Below are 15,842 nucleotides of genomic sequence, written 5' to 3' on the forward strand. Positions count from 1 at the left end.
ATAATAGTACCCTTTGCAGATATTTAATGATTCATAATCTATCAAGATTTAGATTACATATAGTTTTAAATATTTGAGATATTTTCAGCAAATATATAAATATATATATGAGATAATATACAGTTGATGTGATGTTGTTACGCTCCGATTACTGGAATTCCATCAATTTTTGGATGCTACCTAGTCTCACAATTTTTAAAATTTAGAAAGTGTTGTCAAATCTTTCAATATTTTAAACTTCGTAGTTGATATTACTGATTCAATTTGAAAAATAATTCTATAATTAAACAAAGGACAGAAGATTACGAAAATTAAAAAAAAATAAATAAAAAAAATAACAGAAGAAGAAGAAAGGGTCTGAAGATTCAAAACCAGACATTTATTATCCTACGTTCGAAAGACAACCTACTTTTACTATCCAACCGCTATCACACATTTCACCATCCATTCAAAAAAGCTAATTCAGTGACTGCCAACCCTGCATCTTATCACCAACTACTTGTCTACGAGCGTCATTAACCACCAGTCTTTCTGTTTTTTGGTAAATACCAGTCAATTAGTTATTAGGCATGTCATGGAAAAATACATTGATCTACTACTGCATTGTTTACTAAATTTAGCATTGACGTTGTTCGAAAACCCAAACTCAAAGTAATGTGGCAACATGATAAGAAGGATTTGTATCAGAATAATAACAGTAATAATAATAATAATAATAATTAGAAGGATTGATTTCCATGAATTTATTGAAGAATTTCGGAAAATGTATAAAATTATTTTGTTGGTTGAAGTTGTGAGGAGGCAAGCAATTGCAAGAGCAGTCTTACAGGACCCTAGAGGGGCAGGACTGTTCTTGCTATAGCACACCGGCTTTCAACTGTCAAATGTGCAGACAGCGTGGTTGTCATATCCGAAATAGCCAGATATATAGCTGAAAGTGGAACCTCTGAACGGCTAAGTTCTAAGTTCCAAGTTCCAAGTTCTAAGCAAAGAAGACAGAGACAATTTGGACACGCATTTTCGATCTGCTAACTGTAGCATGGACTTTATTTGGATTGAAAATATCAAATATATAGAAAGGTTAAAATAAATTTTGAAACTATTTGACATTACACACATAAACTACTCTTAGAGGAGAACATTCATTAACTACTTTCAAACGGTTTTGGCGATATGCTTAAATGTACACCTAAAAAAGTGCTGACAACCACTTGGTTAGCCAGCTAGCTTCATATTATGAGCTCATCTTGCTTGGGGGTCATTGATTTCTGAAAACACAGTCCCAGACTTTCCTTTAATAGATTGATTTGTCTCGCTGCTTTGCTCGCTGCCACTAGTTTTGGTTTCCCCACTCTTCAATTCCGACGTATGTTCCCAGCTACAAGTAAATTTTTCTTCATCTTCACTGTAATTGAATAAAGGCACTTTATCCTCACCTTTCATTTCGCTAGTAAGTTTCCCATTCGGATTCGGACTTGTATTCTCCTCTGCGCTCTGTTGCAGCTGCATTGAGAATTCTAGGCCCCACACCACATCGTTCATCGATGGCCGTTCGCTTCCATTATCAACCATACAATTGACCGCGATCTCACCGTACTTCCCCAAACACTCTGGTGCAATCCTACCCCTCAGATGTTTGTCCACTATCTCATCAAGCGTTCCGTTGTGATAACAACTGCGGGCCCACTCCGCAAGGCTCATTTGCTTCTTGTCCACCGATCTTATCAAGGGTGCCCTAGCACATAGTACCTCGCACAGCACGACACCGAAGGAGTACACATCGGACTTCTCAGTCAACTGCTGACGTCTGTAGTATTCTGGGTCCAAATACCCCAAACTACCCTTGACGACTGTGCTCACGTGGGCCTTGGACATGCTAGTGGGGCCCATCTTTGACAACCCAAAATCAGAAACCTTGGCCTCCCATTTCTCATCCAACAGTATATTCGTTGTCTTTACGTCGCGATGAATGATGGTGTGTTTCGCACCTTTATGAAGATAGTGCAATCCACGTGCCGCTCCGATACAAATCTGGAGACGTTGTTTCCAGGAAAGTGGTGGATTGTCGCTGTTGTAGAGGTGCTCCCGGAGTGTCCCACGTGCCATGTATTCGTAGACCAGGATCATCTCGTGCTGATCGTTGCAGTAGCCGATAAGGGACACGAGATGGAGGTGGCGGAGTTGGGAAAGCATCTCGATCTCGGTTTTGAACTCGCGGGCCCCTTGTGATGACTCCGGTTTGAGCCGCTTGATGGCAACAGCGGTGGTCCCATTGTCAATGTACCCTTTATACACGTTACCAAAGCCTCCACGACCAATAATGAACACATCGTCAAAGTTGTTGGTGGCGACTTTGATCTCAGCCAACGAAAAGTAACGACACAAATCTGACGGCAGTGATGAACGCTGGGTCTTGGTGGACTTAGTCATAGAAAACGAAATAGGTCCCCACTTCGTAGTCCCGCCAACTGAGCTAGAGTTCTTGACTTTTCTTCGTCGTCGGAAAACCAAGAATCCGATCGCGGACAAAAGAAATATGCCGAGTCCTACACCAGTGGTGATGCCGATAATTGTTTTCTGGTCATTTTTCCCACTAGTTTGCACTTGGCTGGGTGGTGCAATAGTTGGGGATATCCGAGGGTCAGGATTAGGACCGGCGAGATTGCCACTATACTCGCTCAGTTTGAAGATCTCTACTCCATTCAATATTGCATCCATGTAGCTAGTTTTCCACTCCTGTCGGGTCCCCTGCAGAGCAACAGAGAGGTTTACTTTCTCCTTGCCTCCTATATCAACTATGAAGATGAGGTAGTCTTTATAAACTGCTTCAAAATTTTCATCAGTCAGCTTGAGTACATCTGCACTTTCCTCGGCGGTTTCATTTGCTATGAAAATATTGAAAACCCGATCGCCCGTCTTCTTCATTTCAGGTTGAATCTCGCAAAAGTGCAATCTAACAAGATATTGAAACCCAGAATCCACAGGGAATGCCCAGGTGAGGTTGTACGCCTTAATTAAATCTTTATCTTTATTCCCCATTGACCTGGCAGTCTTGTAGATGTCTTCTGGTGCGGTATAAGGCGGGATCATTACATAGCTGATTTTATGTTTGGTATCAACAGGTGCAACACTATATCCCCATACTTCTAAGTAGTTGTCGTCCATTTCCCAAGTCCGAAACATGCCAGTGTCGAGATTTGCAGGGATAAACGTTCCGCCGATGTTTAAACGGTATACCATCTCCATGGCGGTGTCATTTCTGATGGTATACAGCTGGCCAGACTGATCCACATTTGTTGCGCCTTTTCTTCCGTTAGCTGAGTAATAAAGATTGGTGGGCATAGAAACGACTTCAATTCCGTTAATAAATGCAAATGAGTCAGAATCTGAAGAAAGTGGAGCGAATGTTATGTTTAAGGAGCCTTTGCCTTCTTCAAAATTAACCAAGAATTCTTTCACTACTACATCGCTGTTAAGAGCACGAGCAGCAAGAAAAGCGCTAAAGTTGGATAGGAGGGTATATTTAGCTGCTTTGACGGAGAAGAAGACCTTGGAGCTGTCAAAGTTGCCGTATATGTCGGGGTAGAAATGCAACCTGATAAACTTTTGGCCGGAGGTGACCGGCATGGAGTAGGTGGATTCGGAGAAGAAGATCCGTGCCGTCTTGTAAGGGACATCATGTTCTGGTGGGTGCTCAGCTGGAAAGGTGATTGATGCGTTATTTTCGTTTTGTGAACGAAGAAGCTTTGAGGTGATATCTCCTTCCCAAATGCGGTGGTCGATGGCCTCGACGCTTCCTGATGAGCCACAGGCAAGGGTTATTTTGTCCCTAGGATCGTAATCATCGGTGGCTGCGAGGGCAAGCTGGTGAAATATCAGGCAGATGTAGACGAGGATCATAGTATTCATTGAGTTTTTGTGATAAAAGTTTCTGGTGCACGTGTTACTCATAGGAAACAGAAAAATAAATGGATAGAAAAACCTATTGATGATTGGAAATAGGAATTCTGCAGAAAGAATAGTTGTAAGGTAAAATACTGATGTGTCTAAAGCATTATGCTTAGTTTGTACATCCATTTTGAAGTCAACGTTGATTTAATTTCCAGTTCTTCGCAAACATGATAGGTATTTGGTAGTAACTATTATTGGATAAATTAGCATAAAAAAATAGAATTTAGGGTAAAATAAATGGATAAGCCATTAGTTCTGTTATATTTGACGTTTTTGTCATCAGTTAAAAAAAAAAAAAAAATAGAGACCTGAAATGAAGTTTTGGACAAATTACAGGTTACATTTAACATTAAACATTAATTTTTATATTTTATATTTATATTTTTCTTTTGCTTGAGAAAAGATATTTTCTTATAATCTAAAGCTTATGTAGAGGTCAGATCCATAGAGGTTTCTTCTATTCTTTTCTCTATCTCTCTTTTTTCCTTTTTTTTTTTTCTTTTTTTTTTTTTTTTTTTTTTGGTGTTTTCCCTCATCCCTGTACTCCAATAATATAATGTATGATGTGGAATCCTAGTGGTAGAGAATAGGAAATTAGGTGAAAGATGTCTACCCCTAAAAAGCCCTATTATTGTGGAGAATACAATGGGACAGTAGCATTGTTTTTTTGTGCGAACAGCCACATAATCATTGATGTTTAGATTATCATAAAATAATCCAATTAAACCAATCAAAAGTTGCCACGTGATCTTACTGACTTTATGTCCATGTCTTATCTTTTAATCGGCAATTCCACCGCGTATATAGTTGCCCATCGGTTCGTTAAGTGATACAGCAGCTACCGAGTTTGCTTACAAGATTGAGATAGGGAGAAACCATGGAAGCTATTTTACATAAGGCCACGGGCCTCCCTTTAAAATTCTTAGTGGTGGCGGCGACGATGATGATGATTCTACGGATAAGTCAATGTGAAGACGGTGGTGCTGCAATTTCATGGAATGGGAACGATACCATCACCTCCTCCCCCATCTGTGACAGCCTCACAGACGATTGCGGCCTCATTGCTCACCGCTACATGGATATGGAGTTTCTAATGGATTCTGAGTCTAGCCGAAGGATCCTACTGACGCCTAAATTTACTCCACCCGCCTTACAACGCAAAGCGGCTTATGATTGTGGGCGTAATAATCCAGCTAAAAGCTGCATCGGCCAACAAATCAATCTAAAGGTTAAAGATCAATGTAAGGGCGCTGGCAAAGGTGTCAATTACAATCGCAATTGCAACAGGGTTCCACGATAGGATGTCACTTTTAAATTGTTCATTTGGTGCTTGCTTTTATTCAACATCGATCTAATTAGCCATGTTATGTATGCATCCGTCTTGTTACTATATATATATATATATATATATGAATAATTCTGGAAATTACATATCCTGAGTCGAAGTTCTGCGTATCTTACCCTCTTCTTTCCGATATCCTTTCTTCTTTGGCATTTTAATTGATTGAAAATTCGCAGTTGTGCGAAAGAATGACGAGAGGAAGGAGAAAGGTATGTAGAAATTAAAATACGTATGTGCAAATATCGATAAATAAGATGAGTCTGGAACCGATAGGTATCAGCAGTATGCTTTCATTTTCCATTTCTATGGTTTCTCAACCCACGTGGAGTAAATTAAGCGTTACTTAAGCAAATTACTAAAAGATCAAATATTTTTAATCAATTTTATCTATCAAAATTAAATTCTTTTTTTAATAAAAATATATAGTGAGGTATAATCATACACTAAACGATGTACATTGTTAATACAATACATTCAGTAGAGTTATGTGTACCAAATGTACCTTTACTATATGCTGCAATGGTAGGAGGAAAGGTCTTTTTCTTCAAAAAAAAAAAAAAAAAAAAAAGAATCTGATAGATTTGGATGAGTAAGTTCCGAGGACTAAAGAAACTTACATGGACTGCTAAAAAGGCTGTATTCAGTTGGCAGATGTGTAGTGGCAAAGAGAATCTTATAACGCTAAATCTTCCTTTGATGAATTTAATGTTAATGGGGATCCAACCTAAAGCTATGTTTGAATTGAATGACGAAAAAGTTAATAATTGATAAGTTTAATGAATATTTATAATAATTATTGTTCTGAGAATTACTAATGAGAAGGAATGAAAGGAAATATAAATGAAAAAATAATTACTGTAGTTTATGTTGTTTACAATACCTCCATACAAAATTTCTAGATCAAATATTAATAGGGATAATTTTAGAATATTAAAAAGTTTTTTTAAATTTTTTTTTTCTTTTCATTTTCGTGTCAATTTGGGTATTAAACTAAATTGCTTAAAATATACTTAAACAATTTATTTCTTTTTCTTCTTTTATCATTTTCTTTCCACTTATTTTAACCATTCAAAATGATTTCCTTTCATAGTATAAGCTTTTTGCTAGTTAATAGGAAAATGTTCGAAGCACTGAATAAATTTACCAAGATATATACCAAATATTGTTTATTATTCTTTTATTGTCTAATATTTAATTATACTTATAAAATTTCACTTATTTATAATTAATTAATATGTTAATCAACAAAATATCGACATGACATTTCATATAGATATGTAGATCAATTTGATATCTCTACCCCATTACTCCCAATCAATATGCAATAATCTCTCTTGTTGAGGTCTATTTTATTATAAATGCAATATATTTAAGACGTTTGAAAGGACCACCCCACATTTATTATCCGATCAACTGCAAGACACTCTATAACAACCTTTTTCTTTCCCCAAAAAAAGAAAAAATAAAAAAGAAAAAATAAAAAAAAATACAATACACTCTATTCATAAAAGCATATTGGATAACTCTGTTAGCCCAAAATTCACTATCGCTAGTGTCTAAATATATGTATTACTTGAATGGGAATTGACACCAACCCACAATCTTAAAGGTGTCAACAGGATCAATTTCCAACTTATAATTTTAAAAGGGAAATATATGTATATATATATATATATATATTAAAGAAAGGAAGAAAAATGTGTCGTCCCATCACATTAAGAGATTATTCAGTCGAACAGAGCTATTATTATGTCGTTTCAGCATATACTACATGTCATTTGAAAAATTCAATATAATTGAAGTTCAAATTAGCAATTCATTTATTAACAACCAATTTCCTTAATACAAGCTTATTAATATATTTAGTTTCCTTTTAAAAATAATTATGTCATTTATTTTATATTAGCATATTTTTTTAAAAAATTAGTAAACTAAAAAAAAATATAAAAAAAAACTTCATCCAAAAAGAAAAAGTATAAAAAAAAAATTGATATGTATGTATTGTGTTGAGCTTAATGTGCGGAATTTAAAGGAACTCTTTCTAAACTTCCCTCACCAGTGCTGGTGCTCTCTCCAAAAACCAAAAAAAATAAAAAAATAAAATGAAAAAACATTAGAGTTAAAAATATTATGATTTTTTTTTTTGTTATAATATGTTTTTATATATGATCTTTAGAATAACCTAATAAAATATAATATTTGTATTTTTATTTTTTTTTTAAAGATTGTTTAAGAACTAAATGAACGAGATAGTTATGTCTTAGAAGGAAACTATATTTTATATGTAAATATATATATATATATATATTTATATATTAATAAGCTTCTATAAAGGGATTGATTTACTGACACGGTCATCCATTAATTTAGATTTTAATTATTGAATTTAAAAATGATATATTATATAGACTAAAATATATATTATTATTAGACGAATGTATGACTAACTTGGTAAGCCCTTCCTATTGAATAATCTCTCCACCGTATAAGATGTGAGTGCATTTCAACCCAACAAAAAAAAAAAACAATTTGAATGAGTGGATGACTTAATTAGTCAAGTTGCAACTTGTATATTTATGAATTCAAGCTGATGAATCAATATCATATTAAATTAAATTTGCCTAATTGATACACCATTCACATCAATAATTATTCACATCAATAATTAAGAATCATAATATAAAACGCGGAAAATAATTGTAAATGCTTTAAAAAAAAAAAAAAATCACCTGCTCTTTTGAAGTCCAAATCAACCTTTCTGCTGTACGCAACATAGCATGTGAGCTAAAGCTTTCCAGTTGTAATGTGCAGATGTGCATGTCAAAGAGATCAACTTGTGATCTTTGCACTTATTTGTATTCTTGATGTCTTTTCTTTGTTTTATAGCAGCTCTTGTGGACCTAGGAATTTATTTAGAGCTTAAAGATTCAACACTGGTGAAAATGGAACCTGCTCACGGAGATTGCAAACATTACACGAAAATTGATATCTAGCGACACTCACTTAGCGACGCTATAAAACAAATGGGTCTGAAAAAACAAAATCACGATTCTGAGGTTAATACGTCAGTAAAAATTCAATAAATATACGACATATCCAAAAACTGTCGACCTCAAAAGGTCGCTAAAAACAAAAAACACGCGATACATCCGTTAAGGATCGCTGAATGTGGGACTTATCAGAGTCGCCATTAATACTGTGTGTATATTTTATCTGATTTGTATTGTACGTTTAAATGCTACTCATAAAAAATGAATACCAACCACTAATCTATGTTTACATAATAATAAAATTTAATTATACAAGGTTGTTGTTCAATTATATAATTTTTCTTGTATAGCTTATTCTAGCAAATCTCTTTAAATAGTTTTATTTTATTTTAACTACAAATAATCAGTAAAAATATTATAGCAACATAACTGAACTGATTTTTTTATTTTTTTTTTTGTTTTTTGTTTTTTTAATAGAGGTAACAGACGACGCACTGTTTAGATTGTGCGTCGCCTGTTACCTTCCCTTTACTTTTTTTTTTTTAAGTTCTTTTAAAAAAATTAATTTTATTTCAACAATAAATAACCAGTAAAAATATTAGAGTAACAAAACTGAGATTTTTTTTTTTAATATATAGTTAACAGGTGACGTACTATTTAGATTGTGCGTTGCTTGTTCCCTCCTACCTTTTTTTTTTTTTAGTACTTTTAATTAATCTAATTTTATTTCAATAACAAATAAGCAGTAAAAATATTAGAATAATATAGCCGAACTGTTTATTTATTTATTTTTTATTATATATGTTACAGACAATGCACTAATTACATTGTGCGTCGTCTGTTCTTTTCTCTTTACTTTCTAAATTTTTTTAGTTGTTTTAAACAATCTAATTTTATTTCAACAACAAATAACCAGTAAAAATATTAGACTGACAAAAATGAGTTTTTTTTTTTTTTCACATATATATAGTTAACAGGCGACACTATATAGATTGTGCGTCGTCTGTTCTCTCCTCCTCTTTATTTTTAGTGCTTTTAATTAATCTAATTTTAATTCAACAACAAATAACTCATATATAAAAATATTAGAACAACATAATTGAGCTGATTTTTTTTTTTTGTTATATCTGTAACAGGCAATGCATCAATAAGATTGTGTGTCGTCTGTTCTCTCTTCATATTTTTTTCTAGATTTTTTAATCAATCTAATTTTATTTCAATAATAAATAACCAGTAAAAATATTAGTGCATCAAAATTGAGCTTTTTATTTTTTATTTTTATATATATAGTTAATAGGCGACGCACTATTTAGATTGTGCGTCGCCTGTTCTCTCCTCACCATTTTTTTTTTAGTTCTTTTAATAAATCTAATTTTATTTTAACAACAAATAATTAGTAAAAATATTAGAACGCCAAAATTGAACTTTTTTTTTTTATATGTAGTTAATAGGCGACGCACTATTTAGATTGTGCGTCGCCTGTTCTCTCCTCACCATTTTTTTTTTAGTTCTTTTAATAAATCTAATTTTATTTTAACAACAAATAATTAGTAAAAATATTAGAACGCCAAAATTGAACTTTTTTTTTTTATATGTAGTTAATAGGCGACGCACTATTTAGATTGTGCGTCGCCTGTTCTCTCCTCATATTTTTTTTTAGTTCTTTTAATTAATCTAATTTTATTTCAACAACAAACAACCAATAAAAATATTAGAGCACCAAAACTGAGTTTTTTTTTTTTTTTTTATATAGTTAACAAGCGATGCACTATTTAGATTTGTGCCGCCTGTTTTCTTTTTAAGTTTTTTTAGTTCTTTTTTTTTATATAGTTAATAGGCGATGCACTATTTAGAATTTACGTCGCCTTTTTTTTTTTCAATTTTTTTGTTTAAACATTTAGAAAGCAATAAAAAAAATAAATTAAAAATAGGACCACGACAAGAATTGAATCCAGGACCTCCTACACACTCAAGAAATCACCACACCATCAGGCCAAATACTTGGATATAATAATACAACAAAAACTATCTAATATAGTGTTAGGCGACGTATTATTTAAAGAATGCGTCACCAAATAGATGAACCGGCGATGCATTCTTCAACAAATGCGGCACCGGCCATGACAAGAATTGAAACCAGGACCTCCTACACTGTCAAGAAATCACCACACCACCTAACCAAATGACTTGTATGTACTAATACAACAAAAACTAACTAATATAGTGTTAGGCGACGCATGATTTAAAGAATGCATTGCCAAATAGATGAACAGGTGACGCATTCTTCAACAAATGCGTCGCCGTTTTTTTTTTTTTTTTCAATTTTTTTGTTTAAACATTTAGAAACCCATAAAGAAAATAAAATCAAAATAGCGCCATGGCAAGAATTACACCCAGAACCTCCTATACTCTCAAGAAATCACCACGCCACCAGGCCAAATGACTTGTATGTACCAATACAACAAAAACTAGCTAACATAGTGTTAGGCGACGCATTATTTAAAGAATACGTCGCCAAATAGATGAACAGGCGACACATTCTTCAACAAATGCGTCACCTTTTCTTTTCTTTTTTCTTTTTTCAATTTTTTTGTTTAAACATTTAGAAACCCATAAAAAAATAAAATCAAAATAGGACCATGATAAGAATTGAACCTAGGACCTCCTACACTCTCAAAAAATCACCAAACCACCAGACCAAATGACTTGTATGTACTAATACAACAAGAACTAGCTAATATAGTTTTAGACGATGCAGTCTTTTAAGAAAGAGTCGCTAAATAGATGAAAAGACGACGCATTTGTCAACAACTACATCGCCGTTTCACCCAACCAATTTTTAACTTTTTTTTCAATTTGAAAGTTGTTTTTAGTAATTTTTTAATTTTGCAAATATGATTTTTTTTTTAAAATTTTTAGATGAGCAATCAACAAAATCAATTAAAGATAAAAATAAAAAATGGAATAGGCAACGCGTTTTAATGGAATTGTGTTGACTGTTCCTTCAATTATTATTTTTTTTTTTTAAAAAAGCAATTTAATAGACTTTCAATTTTTAAAAACAAGTAAACTATCATTGACCACAAACACATGAAAGTTAAGCTCATTTAACATACTTATGTAGATAAATTGGTCACTAAATACTTGTTGAATTAGAATTCTATATTCGATCCTTTATCTCAAATTAAGTCTTGAGATATTTTGTGTCTTGTCTATACACATATATGTAAATAACTGAGATGAGCATTGACAAAATTATATTCTATTTTTAGATCAATGGAATTTATGTTCATTGGATTGCTACATGAATATATTTGTAGATGAACAATTAAAAAATTATTTAACGATTATAAATAAAATATAAAAAATGAAACAGGCAACGCTTTTCGACCATAATGCATCGCTTGATCCCAAAATTCAAGAATATGCAACCCTTTTTGAAAAGGATAGTTCGCCTGTTCTCTCAATTAAAAAAAAACAAAAATTTTGAAAGACATGCAAATTTTATAAAGAATAAAGGTGTACTTGAAAAACAAAAAAATAAACAGCAATCTTCGATATTTTGCTTCATATTTTTAAGAAATATTTTCAGTTTTTATTTGTAGATAAAAAATAAAAAATTAATCAAAGAAAAAAAATGCAATTGGAGAAAATGCTCGTTTTTGCCATTTTTTGAAAATTTTTGGTACGTTTTAAAATTTTTATGTGCTCCTTTGAATCTTTTTTTTTTCTTTTTTAAAACTACATTAAGTGCACTACCTAATATATATTAGATTTGGAAGCAATCTAAGAAAGACTTGAAGAGTGAGATATTTCGGGTTTCATTTTTCATTTGCCGACTTTGTCGTCAGTCGGGAAGCTGGATTTCTCTGTGTTGCCCTCTTGATTTTTTGAGTTTCTTCTTTCTTTGTCTCCATCATTTAGGTGAGTTTCTTTTTTCTTTGTGGTTGGCGGAGACATGAGGTGGGTTGTTTTTGTTTTTTTGTTTTTTTTTTTTTCATTTTAACTGCAGGTTAGGTTCATTAGGTTTTATTAATCTTGCTTTTGTAGAAATTTTGTTTATGATATTGCTTGACATTGTTTTACTAAGTTCAACAGGTATTTTATGTTGAAGATCAACTTAATTCAAGATAGTCTATTGTTTTAACTTCACCACAACATCATATTTTTGTTGAAGAAGATGTTCTTGGAGATACTACAATGACTCACAATGTAACATCCCACATCGGTTGGAGAGGGGCACGAAGCGGTCTTTATAAGGCTGTGGATACCTCTCCCTTCAAGACGCGTTTTGACAAAACCTTGAGGCCAGGGGGGAGAGAGGGAGTGAACCCTGGGCCAAAGAGGACAATATCTTGATGCGGGTGGTACTGGGCTGTTACACACAATCCATTTGTCATATAGTTGCCAAGTATCGATGAAAATGATAATGAGGATGAATGTGAAAGTGACTATATTTGTAATGACTATGAGGGGAGAAATGTGTCTCGTCAAATCTTAAGAACAATGGTAATTCTTTAAATTTTCATTTACTAAATTACAAATTTAATAATGATTAATATTTTATTTATTTTGCATACGTGTTAATAACTTTTTTAATTTTTCTATATGCAGTATGAGGGTGTAATATCGTCAACAAGAGGACGTCAACTTCCATTTCAATGAGTATGCATTCATGGAAGTTTAATTAATATTAAATTTGTTATGAAAAATACAATAGCTTACAAATTATATAAAAATATAACAATGAGATGATATTTAATTTATTTGATAATTAATTTGTTATGACAAAATATTTATTTTAAATTTTGTATATTCTAATTATTTTGGATGAATCTAATTTTCATTTTTTTTTTGTATTTTAATTATTTTTATATTTTTACTATTTTAATCACTTTTTCGCAAAATTTAAAAAAAATTAAAAAAAAAGAAGGGGCGATGCATTAACAAATAATGCATCGCTAAAAGTGTTGATGCGTCGCTAAATAAACGATTCTATCAATGCATCGCTAAATAGGCGACTCTATTAATGCGTCGCTAAATAGTCCACTCTATTAATGCGTTACTAAATAGGCGATTCATTAGTGACTAATATTTAGCAATGCTATATGAAACAGTCGCTAATATATTTTTAGCGCTATTGTTGTGAAGCGTCGCTAAATAATGCGTTGCTATAAGTGGATCTGCGTCGCTAAAAACTAAAAGATAGGCGACTCTCATACTGCGTCGCTTGTTGTCTTATGGATTTAGCGACAGGACGTTAGGCGACGCCATGAGATACATCGTTGTTTATTTTGTGCGACACATTTATTGCGTCATTTATCAATACGATTCTAGTAGTAAAAATTTCAGCTAAACCAAAAATAAAAAAAAAAAACTTCTCATAAAAAGGTAATTGAAGATTTATTTTGTGTACAGAAATTTAAATAAAATAAAAAATGTCATTTAATGAATGATTGGACACCGGCTATAAAAATTTGAAAGGGTTTTGAAGGGAACAAATTTACGCATAATAACTATTGAGCAGACATATGAAGCTTTAAATTGCGTCAATTAAAAAGTATGGATATAGTTACAATAGTTTTACTTGGGTACCAATTCATTCTTCCATTTAATTTGCTAAGTTCAGTTAAAAAAAAAAAAACGAAGTTGCTAATAAGCTTCTGCATATTCTACCTTTATCCAAATTATTAACGGTGATTATGGTCATTTGTTATACCAATTGCGAAAATTTACCTTTTAAATTAATTAGTGTAATGAAAATTTGGTGTGGTGGGCTACATTATTTACTAATTAGTTGCGTTCCCTTTTACTCAAAAAAAAAAAAAATGGTGTATTTCCCTTTGGATCATCGATCTCAGTGAACATAGGAGCGGACAACCTCTTTTTGTACGTGTATTCCAAGCTATAACAAAATTTACCCTCATCTTCCATTAACTTGCAAAAGGGACTTCATCCTCAACCCTTCATTTCATTTACTTCCCCACTCAGACTCGGACTCCAACTCTCCTTGGCACTCTGTTGCAGCTGCAATGCAAACTTGAGGCCCCATGCCACTTCTTTCATCAAGGGCCGTTCACCTCCATCATCAACCGTACATCTCACCGCCATTTCACAGCATTTTATCAAACTTTCTGGTTCAATCTTACCGATCAGATTCTAATTCACAATCTCATCAAGCGTTCCATGACAAAAACAAGTCCGGGCCCACTGTAGAAGGTTCTTTTGAGTTGAATTATCATTTTTTCTAAAAATTTAAACTAAAAAAGATAGATCATCATTTCATTTATTCTTTTTCTTTAACATTTCTTTATATGTAAGCTCTTCGTTCTTGGAATTCATTTTGGATTTTTATATATGTTCTATTATTTTTTATTTTTTATAATTTTTTGGATAGAAATGTTGAATTTTAAATTTAAAATCTTTTGAATTTTCTGATTTCCCTTTTTCAAAAGTTTAAATTAGTAAAAAATAGATTGTTATTTCTTTTATTATTATTATTTCACTACGCGAAAATTGATATCTAGCGACACTCATTTAGCGACGCTACGAAACAAACACGTCTGAAAAAACAAAACCGCGACTCTGAGGTTAATACGTCAGTAAAAATTCAATAAATATACGACGTACTATATAGATGTGTGTCGCTTGTTCTCTCCTCCACTTTTTTTTTTAGTTCTTTTAATTAATCTAATTTTAATTTAACAACAAATAACCCATAAAGATATTAGAGCAACATAACTGAGGTTGGTTTTTTTTTTTCTTTTTTGTTATACGTGTAACAGGCGACCCACCAATAAGATTGTGCGTCGCCTGTTCTCTTTTCACTTTATTTTTTTTTAGATCTTTTAATCAATCTAATTTTACTTTAATAATAACAATCAATAAAAATATTAATGCACCAAAACTGAGGTTTTTATATATATATATATATATATAGTTAACAGGCGACGCACCAATAAGATTGTGCGTCGCCTGTTCTCTCTTCACTATTTTTTTTTTTATTTTTTAATAAAATCAAAATAGGACCATAACAAGAATTGAACCCAGACCCTTTTACACTCTCAAGAAATCACCACACCATCAAGTCAAATAACTTGTATGTACAAATGTAACAAAAACTGCTTAATATAGTGTTAGGCGACGAATTACTTAAAGAATGCGTTGCCAAATAGATGAACAGGCGACGCATTCTTCAATAAATGCGTCGCCTATTCTTTTTTTTTTTCAATTTTTTATTCAAACATTTAAAAAAAAATAAAATCAAAATAGGACCATAACAAGAATTGAACCCAGAACCTCTTACATTCTCAAGAAATCACCACACCACTAGGCCAAATGACTTATATGTATTGATATAGCAAAAATTGGTTAATATAATATTAGGCGACGCATTATTTAAACAATGCGTCGCCAAATACAAGAACAGGCGACGCATTCTTCAACAAATGCGTCGCATGTTCTTTTTTTTTTTTTTCAATTTTTTTGTTTAAACATTTAAAAAAAAAATCAAAATAGGGCTATAACAAGAATTGAACCCAGGACCTCCTACACTCTCA

At 32.4% G+C, this 15,842-nt stretch overlaps 1 protein-coding gene and 1 long non-coding RNA gene across 2 annotated transcripts in view; both read right to left on the bottom strand.

Annotated features, from left to right (window-relative positions):
* The window catches only part of LOC132803461 (uncharacterized), a 466,094-nt gene that overhangs the window by 213,695 nt on the left and 236,557 nt on the right, over nt 1–15,842 (bottom strand). The gene's annotated exons all lie outside the window — the stretch shown is intronic.
* Nucleotides 1,046–4,181, bottom strand: LOC107416422 (receptor-like protein kinase FERONIA). The gene has a single exon (XM_048471689.2). It carries the CDS (start codon nt 4,075–4,077, stop codon nt 1,243–1,245), a length of 2,835 nt encoding a protein of 944 aa, XP_048327646.2. The 5' UTR covers nt 4,078–4,181; the 3' UTR covers nt 1,046–1,242.

The sequence above is a fragment of the Ziziphus jujuba genome, chromosome 4, assembly GCF_031755915.1.
Source record: "Ziziphus jujuba cultivar Dongzao chromosome 4, ASM3175591v1".
NCBI classification, from domain to species: domain Eukaryota; kingdom Viridiplantae; phylum Streptophyta; class Magnoliopsida; order Rosales; family Rhamnaceae; genus Ziziphus; species Ziziphus jujuba.

Coding starts and splice junctions, on each gene's coding strand:
- LOC107416422 (XM_048471689.2), bottom strand. CDS start 4,077: ATGGATGTACAAACTAAGCATAATGCTTTAGACACATCAGTATTTTAC.